The following is a 12,838-nucleotide window of genomic DNA, read 5'->3' as shown; positions in this document are numbered from 1 at the left end:
AGTTGTACTGGAATACTGAAGTGGGGCACAAACATTTATGCTGGGACAATGGTAAGGGCCAGTGACACTGGAGATGGAAAATGGACACTACGATACTCACACTAAAATAAAGATGCTTTGTCACAACCTCCCAATAGGGACAGAACACAGGGGCATTAAGACTGGAAGGACACAACACTGCGTTACTGACCTGAAGTTACTGGCATAAGTCACTCACTGACACAAAGACACTGCCATGGAGACACTGACACATGGATACATCCATTGCTACTGACACTGGGGCAATAACATGGAAATCGGGCATTGCAACACTGCCAAAGGTTACTGCCACAGGTACACTGCCAGGGAACACCTACACTGGGACAAACGGACAGCCACAGACATACTGACATTGGGATGCTGCCATAGGCATATGGACAATTACAGAAAAGGAATTACATGGCGACATTGACACTGTGACACTGAAAACTTTTAAATAAATCAGGGTGAAGCATCCACAACTTAAAAGAAACTTAGCAAAGATGATCCACAGACACAAGATGAGATCCACCATGTTGGGAAAATACTGTCGGAGGACCAGCCCTAAAGGAAGAGTCTGAGTCCGAACCAATGTTGGTTGAATTAAATATGATATGATCTAAGATGCATCCGCAAGGTTTGCCTCGACCCTCACTAAGAGAATTCAGCTCTCTTCAGTTCAATCCAGCCAGCACAATTACACTGAGTAGACAGAGAACTAGGGGCACTAGCCTTGTACTGGAACATTGACAAGGGGAATATACAGGGGACACTGGCACATATGCACTAAAAAAGAAATGGGAACACTGAGCCAGGAGCACTAACAAGTCTGTAAATACTAATGCTGAGACACTGCCAAGAAGGCATCAATATTGGGACACTGATACAGGATGCTCCAACTTGTGGATACTAACACCGGGACGAGACACGACATCTGGCACAAGCTCAAAGGCACTCACCCTGGCTCCCTAGCTGTAGAGCATCACATCTGATGCAGGGAAACTGCAAGGTGAGACACATATTGGAGCACTACACTCCACAGGAATACTGCCACTTGGACAGTGAGACAAGAGCACTGGCTTGTGTATGTTGACCCAGGAACACAGGGTTTTCAATGTTGACACTGGAATATTACCATGTGCATTGACAACTCCATTGCTGCCACTGCCTCACAAATGCTACTAGCGGGCGTGCAGCACCGGCTGTGCCACCAACATTAGTAGCCCTGTAAACATGGCTCAGACCTGCCACTGCTGTGTCTGTGTGTGCAGTCTTGCACTGCCAATCGACTTGGCAAGTCTACCCACTTGCCTTGCCTAAACTTTCCCTTTTTTATACATGTAAGGCACCCCTAAGGTAGGCCCTAGGTAGCCCCATGGGCAGGGTGCAGAGTATGTTAAAGGTGGGATATGTATTGGTGTGTGTTACATGTCCTAACAGTGAACCACTGTTAAATTCAGTTTTCACTGCTGCAAGGCCTCTCTCTCTCTTAGGTTAACATGGGGGTTGCCTTTAAATATTATTAAAGTGCAGTCCCTTTGAGAGCAGATAGAAATAAAGAGTTTGGTGTCTCTTAACTTACAATTTAAAAATACATATTTTAGTAAAGTTGGTTTTGGGACTGTTGGTATAGAAATGCCACTTTTAGAAACTGGGCATTTTCTTGCTTTAACCATTCTGTGACTCTCCCTGTTTGTCCATTGCCTGTCTGGGTCAGTTTGACAATTGGGCTGTTTGTGAATCCCTTCTAGACAGTGAGACAAAGGGAGCAGGGGTGTGGCCTGCATAACCTGATGAGCCATCTGTGCTATAGTGGTGGGAGGAGTGGTCACTTACACCTGAATGGGCTGTGCCTGCCCTCTCACAATGCAGTCTCCAACCCCCGATTTGCATCTGGGGCCTGGCCTGGGCAAGACAGGATCTTGTGAACAGAGACTTTCCTTTGAAGTATGCCTACTTCAAAGGCAGAAAGGGGTATAAGTATTGGACCCAAAACCCCTGAAAATTAGATCACTTCTGGATTCAAGAGGAACGTCTGCCAAGGAGAAGAGCTGAGGAGAGGTGCAGTCCCTGCCTGCTACTGTGGTTTGTTGGGCTGTCCTGCAGTTGCTGCTTCTGCCTATGAAAAGGGACAAAGACTGGACTTTATTGTGCATTCCTGCTTGAGAAGAATCTCCAAGGGATTGAGTTGAGCTTGCCTCCTGATTTGAAGTCTCAGAGCCATCAAAGACTTCCTCTGCTAACATCTGGACTCTCTGCTGACAACCCTGCCCTGCCCAGTGGTGTCCTATCCAGTCCCTGGGCACTTAAAAGGTGAAGCTGACAGACAAGAGCTGAAAATCCATGCAATTTTCAACGCACCATTCACAACGCGGCTGATAAGCAATGCGCCGCTAGCCTCGTGGCTGAAATCGATGCTTCACCTGCACAGCGGCTGGAAGATTGATGCATCGCAGCTGGAGAAATGACCCGCAACACCCTCTAGCAGCTGCTGATAATGACGCAAACCTCATGCAGTGTGGCTTCCTGACACCGTGAGACTGGATTTCAACGCAACATCGCTGGGCGTGAAAAATCGATGCAAAGCCTGCCTGGATCTGAGGTGCCTGTCCAGAAATCGATGCATCACTCCCTTGCGAGGGAGAAAAATGATGCATCGATGACCTGACCAGAGAAGGAAACCACGCACAGCCTCACTTGCGAGTAAGGAATCAACACATTGCTTACTTTTCTGACACACGCCTGCCCGTACGTATTTATTTTTTATGCAAACCAGGTACTTTGTGTAACAACAGCGTTCTCACTGTTTTCTATGGATTAAGACTCTTATTCTTTTTATAATTCATATCTTGCTATAGTGGTGGGAGGAGTGGCCACTTACACCTGAATGGGCTGTGCCTGCCCTGTCACAATGCAGACTCCAACCCCCGATTTGCACCTGGGGCCTGGCCTGGGCAAGACAGGATCTTGTGAACAGGGACTTTCCTTTGAAGTATGCCTACTTCAAAGGCAGAAAGGGGTATAAGTATTGGACCCAAACCCCTGAAAATTAGATCACTTCTGGATTCAAGAGGAACCTCCGCCAAGGAGAAGAGCTGAGGAGAGGTGCAGTCCCTGCCTGCTACTGTGGTTTGTTGGGCTGTCCTGCAGTTGCTGCTTCTGCCTATGAAAAGGGACAAAGACTGGACTTTGTTGTGCATTCCTGCTTGAGAAGAATCTCCAAGGGATTGAGTTGAGCTTGCCTCCTGATTTGAAGTCTCAGGGCCGTCAAAGACTTCCTCTGCTAACATCTGGACTCTCTGCTGACAACCCTGCCCTGCCCAGTGGGGACCTATCCAGTCCCTGGGCACTTGAAAGGTGAAGCTCACAGACAAGAGCTGAAAATCCATGCAATTTTCGACGCACCATTCACAACGCGGCTGATAAGCAATGCGCTGCTAGCCTCGTGGCTGAAATTGATGCTTCACCTGCACAGCGGCTGGAAGATCGATGCATCGCAGCTGGAGAAATGACCCGCAACACCCTCTAGCAGCTGCTGATAATGACGCAAACCCCATGCAGTGTGGCTTCCTGACACTGTGATACTGGATTTCAACGCAACATCGCTGGGTGTGAAAAATCGATGCAAAGCCTGCCTGGATCTGAGGTGCCTGTCCAGAAATCGATGCATCACTCCCTTGCGAGGGAGAAAAACGATGCATCGACGACCTGACCAGAGAAGGAAACCTCCCACAGCCTCACTTGCGAGTAAGGAATCAACGCATTGCTTACTTTTCTGACACACGCCTGCCTGTGCGTATTTATTTTTGATGCAAACCAGGTACTTTTTGAAAGAACAGCGGTCTCACTGTTTTCTATGGATTAAGACTCTTATTCTTTTTATAATTCATAGCTTGACTTGTGTATATTGGATTTTTGTCATTGTGGTCTTGTTTGGTTTAGATAAATATTACCTATTTTTCTAAACTGGTGTGGTGTCCATTTTGTAATTTTTTTACTGTATTACTGTGTGTGTCGGTACAAATACTTTACACATTGCTTCTGAAGTTAAGCATTCCTGCTCGTGGCAAGCTACCAAGGGGGTGAGCGGGGCTTAACTGAGGGTGATTCTCCTTTACCCTGACTAGAGTGAGGATCCTTGTTTGGACAGGGGGTAACCTGAATGCCAACCAAAGACCCCATTTCTAGCAATCATAAATTTAAAAAACAGTGTAGCTTTACCTTTTGTGAATCAGGCCCAGAGTGTCACTGACAAGTGCCCTGGAAGTAACACAGGATCACTGGCACTATGACGCAAGAACATAGGACAGCTAATGAATGGGCAGAAAGACTAAGCCAGTAAAATAGACCGGGATAACATGGAAACTTTGACACCACCTCAAACATCCTGTCTCTTTTTCTTGCTCTTTTAGGTTCTTTTTCGTCCCTGCTATATCCTTCTTTGGCACTATTTCCTCACCCTTCTCTTCCGCCTTGGGTACTCCTTCCTCTCTTTTGATCTGGTCAAAGTCTGATGATGAAACTTATGTCTAGGTCCCCAACAATGAATGGTCATCATCACCATCTTGAACCACCCACACAAATTAAGTACTAGGGCAATGTATTGGAGGCAGCCTGACTGGTTCCAAGTCATTTTGACTGGTGAAAGTGAGCACATTGCCACAATCATTGCCTAAGCATGCTCCCGCCAGCAATATATGGCTACATTGTCTTTCTGTCCTGATGACGGTTTCAATCAGGTATGTCCTGCAGGAAAGTGCTGACTGACAGTGGAGCCACATCTTAAAATGCATCATATCTGTGTATGCACAGCTGTTTAAATGTGTTTAGAGCTCCCTTTAAACCATGTTCAGTTATTATCATTTGTTGTTGATATTATGTGGCCAGGAATGCAACATTTGCCACGCACTGGAGAATACACAACCTTCCGTGTAATTGCATTCACATTCTATTCAGTTTTCATCACTTTATTTTTCCATTCTCCAGAAAAGCTTTCAATACTATATGTAACACATTTCCAAAAAATCCCAATGCTTTTTTCTGACTTTTCTTTAATGGTACCATTTCCTTCTATTTATCATAAATATCATGCAAGATAGAATACTTTAAAAAATACAGCCAAATGTGTTGTGGTCTTTAAAATCTTGCTATGTTGTGCCTTTTTAAAAATATATTGTGGGGAGTAGCCACATCTATGTCTACCAAAAACCCTTTTTAGGCAACAGGTATCCTTTGGGGGACCAGTCCACCACCTCTGGCCACCTCTGGCCTCATTCGAACACACCCAAGCACAGCCCACCTCATTACAACACACAAATACACCATTTAAACACAATTTAGTCAACACGTCAACACGTCAGTCAATTTGCCACTGACTTCTTACTTTACATCTAATATACCTAAATCCACACCAGACTCCGCTGACTGTATGATCTAATGTACTCCATCCATGCTCTATATCTTCACTCTACAGCCATTCACTTTCCTAATTGCACAATTCAGGCTCCAGACTCCATTTAAATGATGCACATTACACTTGTAATGAGTGCTCTCTTACTTGAACATATTCTTACAGTTCATCTGGAAGATACTCTTTGTGTTGACCTCTAAAAGGAGAAAGGCCAAGGATAGTTCAGCCTGACTTCCAACCTCATGGCTGCCTGATTTGTAACAATCTCTGCAGAGGTCACCCTAACTTACTGAGAAGCTTTGTGTACTGATTCCCAGAAAGCACACACGTTTGGGAGTCTTGCGTAAGGGAGGCTACTGTGTCCTCTTTCATTATTGATTGTGTTGCATCACTCTCAAAAGGAAGAGCAAGTACCTGCAAGTACTTGTGGAGAGTGATTGCTGGACTGATCATGCATTCACATTGGGTTTTGCTCACCTTCCATCGTGGTCCAACTTTGACATGTATCGTTGTTTTCTTGTCCCACAGGATGGTAATCTCCAGCTCAGGGAAGTGCACCGCTGTATAAAATCCAGCTTTCCAATGTTGATATGTGTATTTACTTTCATGAGCTCTTGTCTGCCTCTATTGGGAACATAAGCACAAAAATATCTGTAACAACATAGAAATGATACACACTACAGTATTAGATGTGGCACATTCCACACACTATGCCTTTTGCAAAGATTGACAAAGATATTGCTGTGGCCTACTCTTGTATTGCTTGGCTTACTCCTGAATTCTAAGAGTGAGCAAAGAGTACTCCTGAAATTCAGGTGTAAGCCATGAGTACTACAAGAGTAAGTGACCCCATCACAGGAGCATCCTTTTGAATCGGGCCCCTAAAGGTAGACCTAAAGGTAGAACTGGAGTGTATGCTTGACAATTCACTGATAAAGTACCAAGTTACTTAATTATTTAAAAACAATAGACAAAACACCGCACCTAGACTACATATATTTGGACATACTACATTGGCTTCTCATATAATCTTCATACTCGCAGCATGTGCCTACGACTGCATTCCATCAGGTTTCAAAGAATTTCAACCAGGCTCATCACCTGCACACACTGATAAAGCTTCACTGTCATAATGTACTTAACATTTCTTGTCTAACACAGATTTGCCTTTTCCTTGTTTAGCAGTACAGACATTGGCTCTCCTCGAGCAACGCTCCAATGATGGGTGATGCACTTAACTGGGTGCTGTCTTTCCCAAAGCTAGGGTTGTGTGTAGTAGAGGTTTTAAATGAGTTTTGTAAACAGTGTCAGGCCAGTGGTGCTGTATTTTAAAAAACTACTCATAGCTTCAGTGCTGGCTCGATGGTATTTTTTGGCATTGTGTACCTAAGGTAACATGTTAAGTTCAACTTACCATTTTTCACGGATATGACTGAACACAAGTCATTGGTCCATGTACTTAGCTACAAGAATGTGGATGGTGTTACACCAGGAAATTCTCACTAGATTTGCCAATTAGTGGTTTGAATTTCAATGTATAGTAGAGCTCACCAAATTGGGGTCCAAAGCTCCCTGATTGCCTTGGTTCTGTTTCCAGGGAGTGCACGTCTCCCAGCAATTTTAGTGCTGCATTGAAGAGGTTACAGGAAGTGGAGTGAGCCAGTACTGGTCAATAAAGACAGTCTGCAAGTGAGACATTGTTTATTAGTGTTTCCAGGAAGAACGCACAATATGTTTAGCAGAAAGATTTAAAAAGCAGATGTCACAGCTGCTGCAGCATGAATGGACAGAAGCATCAGTTCTGCGTTTCTTAACCAAGGACTATGGGCAAGATTTCAGAAGCCCAAACTGCCATCTTGCGCCACATTAGCATTATTTTTTTCACTAATGTGGTGTTAGGTTGGCAAAAACGCTGAGCCATATTTACAAAGTGGCGCAATTCATGCATTTCCCCACTCTGTAAGCCATTGCACCACATTATGCCTGTTCTAGGCATAATGTATGCAAGGGGGCGTTTCAGAGTTAGGAGGCCCAGAAAAATGGCTAAGTGGACTATGAGATTCCACTGCACCATTTTTAGCATCATTTTTAATACCTACCTTTGGTAGGTGTTAAAATGACGCTCTGATTGTTTTCAACTGGCCTCCTTTCACTTTGCTGGATTTGTGACAACATTTTTGGCACCAATCCTGCAAAGCGCCAAACTAGCATCACATTTTTGACACTAGTTCCCTAAAGTGTGTCATCATAAATACGACGCACACATGGTGACGTTAGCGGGGCACAATGGGGCGCAAGAAATTTGGCACATCATGACATGATGTGCCACTTTCCATAAATATGCCCCCTTGGTGTCAATACTTTGTTCAGGGAAGTGAAGAGCAAAGAGAAAGTACTTGGTAAAAAAGTACCTCTGAGAATTATGTTTTCTGTCCACTGATAGATGCTGTCTTTTTTACAATGTGGTTGTAAGTGTTATGCATACCTCTGTGCTGCCCTTTTCTTTAAAGGCATCACCTTCCTTGAACACGATACCTCCATACAAGGGTACACACCCACTTTGACTTCAGTGGGTTGACCCACCTCTAACCCTTTCCTCAACCACACAACAATGTTAATTTCCAATGATTTCAATTAAATCAATGTCCATGACCCAGGAATCTCACCCTCCTTGGAGACTAAGAAGGGTGAGAAGTATGCATAAGGTCCTAACCATGAAAAGTGTCCCTTTTTGTACCTGCCATACCTCTGTTTGTTATAATAGTAGTTTATGAACACCAAAAGAACACTGGCGTCTGTTGTCCTCACCTCTTCTTTTAACATCTTTACCATTATTTAGTAAATCCCGACCCCTCCTTCGCCACTTCTTGCCTCTCGCCTTGTCACCACTTCTTTCAACCTTAAAGTTTCAAGTGGGGACCACTTGAAAATGTTAAGCTCAGGGATCTGTAGAGTGCCAAAGAGTCCTTGCCTTGGAGTGGCACGCTGCTTAGCACAGCTCATTAGCTACGATGACTAGTTGTTTTTTTTTTTTTTAAATGACACTTCCTTTTAAGGTCGAGCATAAGCGTACAGCCTCTTGTATACTTCTAGTATACTTACTTATTTGGGCTTAAAGCCATTTCATTTGATCATTTCAGTGCCATTTAAAATCCCTTGCTTGCTAGTGATCAGTCATGCCTCTTTGTCCCTACTTTTTCTCTTTGAGAGGAGGGACTAACTACTGTATAATTATGCTTTGTTGGGTTTGTCTGTTCTTTGGGGGACTTTTTTTTTTTGGTTCCCTGCTCCTGTGAGTCAATGTGCTTACAATGCTGAGCTTGTGGGCACTGTACATGCACCTTACTGGTTTGTCTATAGCGTTTAAATCAAACTCCCCTGCGCCATATTCTTGCTAGTTCCACCACCCAATCACCCTCCTCCTGCTGTCGCTTGTTAACTCCTGTGCCACTGTGGCTGCTTGCCCCGAACCCCCTTGTTTTTGCCTCGCTGCTTCACACTCATGGTAGTATGTTGTTTCTTCCTCGTTTTCTGGCATCTTGCTATTTCTTTGCGATGTCTGTGGGGTTCTTTTTTTTCTTTTTTGCTGTTTTATGTAGCACGTACTTGACACAAAGGTATCGGAGCGCTTTATTTATTTTGCAGTTTTATATAGTACTAACTCGATACAAAGGTATTACAGTGTTTTACGTGAGCACCGGTTACATTACACAAAACCACATTCATTTTTGGTAGCAAGGGGAGATTAAGTGATATGCCCAGAATCACAGGATGTTTAGCCAGTGCCCAGATTCAAACTGTGTTCCCCAGCTCCAAGGTCGGCAGCTCTGACCCATACACCACATCCTCTCCCCTAGGGTTTTTTTCTGGTACATGTTGGGGCAGTCTGAGAATAATTCATTTTTTTTAAATAGCACTTTGTAATACAGGTTCTGCCATTAAATAATGCTGCAAAGAAGGTGCATTCTTAACAAAATAGCTATTATTCATTTGCATTGACCTTGCAGAGATGAAGAAGTGAAAAAGCTATGTAAAGATTGTAATCTGTGACATTCTTGTTCTGTCAAGACCTCTGCTGTGGATGCATTCCCCAACTCACTTGAGTAGAGCTTAACATTAGGCGATAGCATGTGCTCTTGATAACCTCTGGAAGGTCACCAACCAAGCACATAGGTTAGTTCTAGGCAAGAAGATGGTGAAAGGTGTTGTCTCCAAAATGGTGGAGAAGGACTCCTGACTCAAGACCCAAGCACTTTATGGCATCAAGCTTGATAGCAAAAAACATCTAGCCTTAGATATAAATTGGACCTCTTCAAATAGAGTTTAGTTAGTAGAGACAGCCAGTTTCCAAACCCTGTAGCGCAAAGAAGCCAACACAAAGGTGCAACATGGAGAGGAGCAGCGTATCAGAAGGCACAAAAGTGGAGCAAATTTCATCACTTCTGTTAGAGAGCAAACATTATTATTAAAATGTGAGTAATTAACCCCTTCTGTGCCGCGGACGTAGTGGTTACGTCCTGCGGCACAGTGCTGCTGTGCCGAGGACGTAACCACTACGTCCTCGGCACACAGCCCAGAGGGAGCGCTCTCGCTCCCTCTGTGGGGTTCCCCCCCACCACCCCAAGTCAGGGATGGAAGGGGAAGCCCTTCCCCTCCCACCCCCGACCCCCCCCAACCCCCCCTGTGACGTCAGCGCGCGAGCGCGCGCTGATTAGTCACAGGGTCTCCCCCATCGCGCTGGAAGCAGAGCTTCCAGCGCGATTGAAAAAGAAATGCTTTTGCATTTCTTTTTCAATCCCATGGGGGAGGCCCCGAGAGGCTTCAAAGGGAAGGAAATGTATTTCCTTCCCTTTGAAGTCTCTCACAGGTTTCAAAAGCTGGATTGCTTGCAATCCGGCTTTTGAAACCCCACTAGACACCAGGGATTTTTTTTTTTTTCTTGAAATTGGCAAAAGGGAGCGACCCCTTGGGCAAGGGTCGCTCCCAGGGGGGCATTTTTTTAGGAAGGCCTTTTCTGCCCCCCCTGGGGGCAGATTGGCCTATTATTAGGCCGATCTGCCCCCAGGGGGGGCAGAAACCTCTAGGCACCAGGGACCATTTTTTTTTGTTTTTTTTTTTTGTGATGAATTCTTTTTTTTTAGGTGGGGAGCGATCCCTTAGGCAAGGGTCGCTCCCCTACGGGGCAATATATATTTAGGCCATTTCTGCCCCCCTTGGGGGCAGATTGGCCTATTTTGATAAGGCCAATCTGCCCCCAAGGGGGGCAGAAACCATTAGACACCAGGGAGTTTGTTTTTGCGCGCGAATGTCACGCAACAAAGCGACCCCTTTGGCAAGGGTCGCTCCCAGGGGGGGCAATTTTTTGGGAAGGCCTTTTCTGCCCCCCCTGGGGCAGATCGGCCTATTATTAGGCCGATCTGCCCCCAGGGGGGGAAGAAACCTCTAGGCGCCAGGGCAAATTTTTTTTTTGTGTTTTTTTTTTTTGTTCTTTTTTTTTTTTAGAGATGGGGAGCGACCCATCAGGCAAGGGTCGCTCCCCTGGGGGGCAAATTGTATTTAGACCATTTCTGCCCCCCTGGGGGCAGATTGGCCGATTTTAGGGTAATCTGCCCCCAAGGGGGCAGAAACCACTAGGCACCGGGGATTTGTTTTTTGGCGCCAATGTCACGCAGGGGGAGCGACCCCGTAGGCAAGGGTCGCTCCCGGGGGGGGTGGGGGGGCAAATTTATTTTAGGCCATTTCTGCCCCCCCGGGGGACAGATCGGCCTATTATTAGGCCGAACTGCCCCCGGGGGGGGGCAGAACACTCTAGGCGCCAGGACAATTTTTTTTTTGTGTTTTTTTTTTTTGTTGTTTCTTTTTTTAGAGATGGGGAGCGACCCATCAGGCAAGGGTCGCTCCCCTGGGGGGGCAAATTGTATTTAGACCATTTCTGCCCCCCTGGGGGCAGATTGGCCAATTTTAGGTCAATCTGCCCCCTAGGGGGCAGAAACCACTAGGCACCGGGGATTTGTTTTTTGGCGCCAATGTCACGCAGGGGGAGCGACCCCGTAGGCAAGGGTCGCTCCCGGGGGGGGGGTGTGCCGGTTGGGGGGGCAAATTTATTTTAGGCCATTTCTGCCCCCCCGGGGGACAGATCGGCCTATTATTAGGCCGCACTGCCCCCGGGGGGGGGCAGAACACTCTAGGCGCCAGGGCAATTTTTTTTTTTGTGTTTTTTTTTTGTTGTTTCTTTTTTTAGAGATGGGGAGCGACCCATCAGGCAAGGGTCGCTCCCCTGGGGGGCAAATTGTATTTAGACCATTTCTGCCCCCCTGGGGGCAGATTGGCCGATTTTAGGGTAATCTGCCCCCAAGGGGGCAGAAACCACTAGGCACCGGGGATTTGTTTTTTGGCGCCAATGTCACGCAGGGGGAGCGACCCCGTAGGCAAGGGTCGCTCCCGGGGGGGGGTGGGGGGGCAAATTTATTTTAGGCCATTTCTGCCCCCCCGGGGGACAGATCGGCCTATTATTAGGCCGAACTGCCCCCGGGGGGGGGCAGAACACTCTAGGCGCCAGGGCAATTTTTTTTTTGTGTTTTTTTTTTTTGTTGTTTCTTTTTTTAGAGATGGGGAGCGACCCATCAGGCAAGGGTCGCTCCCCTGGGGGGGCAAATTGTATTTAGACCATTTCTGCCCCCCTGGGGGCAGATTGGCCAATTTTAGGTCAATCTGTCCCCTAGGGGGCAGAAACCACTAGGCACCGGGGATTTGTTTTTTGGCGCCAATGTCACGCAGGGGGAGCGACCCCGTAGGCAAGGGTCGCTCCCGGGGGGGGGGGGTGTGCCGGTTGGGGGGGCAAATTTATTTTAGGCCATTTCTGCCCCCCCGGGGGACAGATCGGCCTATTATTAGGCCGCACTGCCCCCGGGGGGGGGCAGAACACTCTAGGCGCCAGGGCAATTTTTTTTTTTGTGTTTTTTTTTTTTGTTGTTTCTTTTTTTAGAGATGGGGAGCGACCCATCAGGCAAGGGTCGCTCCCCTGGGGGGGCAAATTGTATTTAGACCATTTCTGCCCCCCTGGGGGCAGATTGGCCAATTTTGGGTCAATCTGCCCCCAAGGGGGCAGAAACCACAAGGCACCGGGGATTTGTTTTTTGGCGCCAATGTCACGCAGGGGGAGCGACCCCGTAGGCAAGGGTCGCTCCCGGGGGGGGGGTGTGGGGGTTGGGGGGGCAAATTTATTTTAGGCCATTTCTGCCCCCCCGGGGGACAGATCGGCCTATTTTTAGGCCGAACTGCCCCCGGGGGGGGGGCAGAACACTCTAGGCGCCAGGGCAATTTTTTTTTTGTGTTTTTTTTTTTTGTTGCTTCTTTTTTTAGAGATGGGGAGCGACCCATCAGGCAAGGGTCGCTCCCCTGGGGGGGGGC

General features: G+C 46.7%; 1 protein-coding gene across 1 annotated transcript in view; it reads right to left on the bottom strand.

Moving 5' to 3' along the window:
* The window catches only part of OTOGL (otogelin like), a 1,080,166-nt gene that overhangs the window by 382,836 nt on the left and 684,492 nt on the right, over positions 1-12,838 (bottom strand). Inside the window, exon 25 of the mRNA XM_069227564.1 lies at positions 5,906-6,052. Within this exon, the coding sequence (XP_069083665.1) occupies positions 5,906-6,052 (147 nt within the window). The remainder of the gene's footprint in view (positions 1-5,905; positions 6,053-12,838) is intronic.

The sequence above is a fragment of the Pleurodeles waltl genome, chromosome 4_1 (assembly GCF_031143425.1).
Source record: "Pleurodeles waltl isolate 20211129_DDA chromosome 4_1, aPleWal1.hap1.20221129, whole genome shotgun sequence".
NCBI classification, from domain to species: Eukaryota; Metazoa; Chordata; class Amphibia; order Caudata; family Salamandridae; genus Pleurodeles; species Pleurodeles waltl.
Note: the sequence above shows the minus strand (reverse complement) of the source record. Positions and strands in the feature narration are given on the sequence as shown.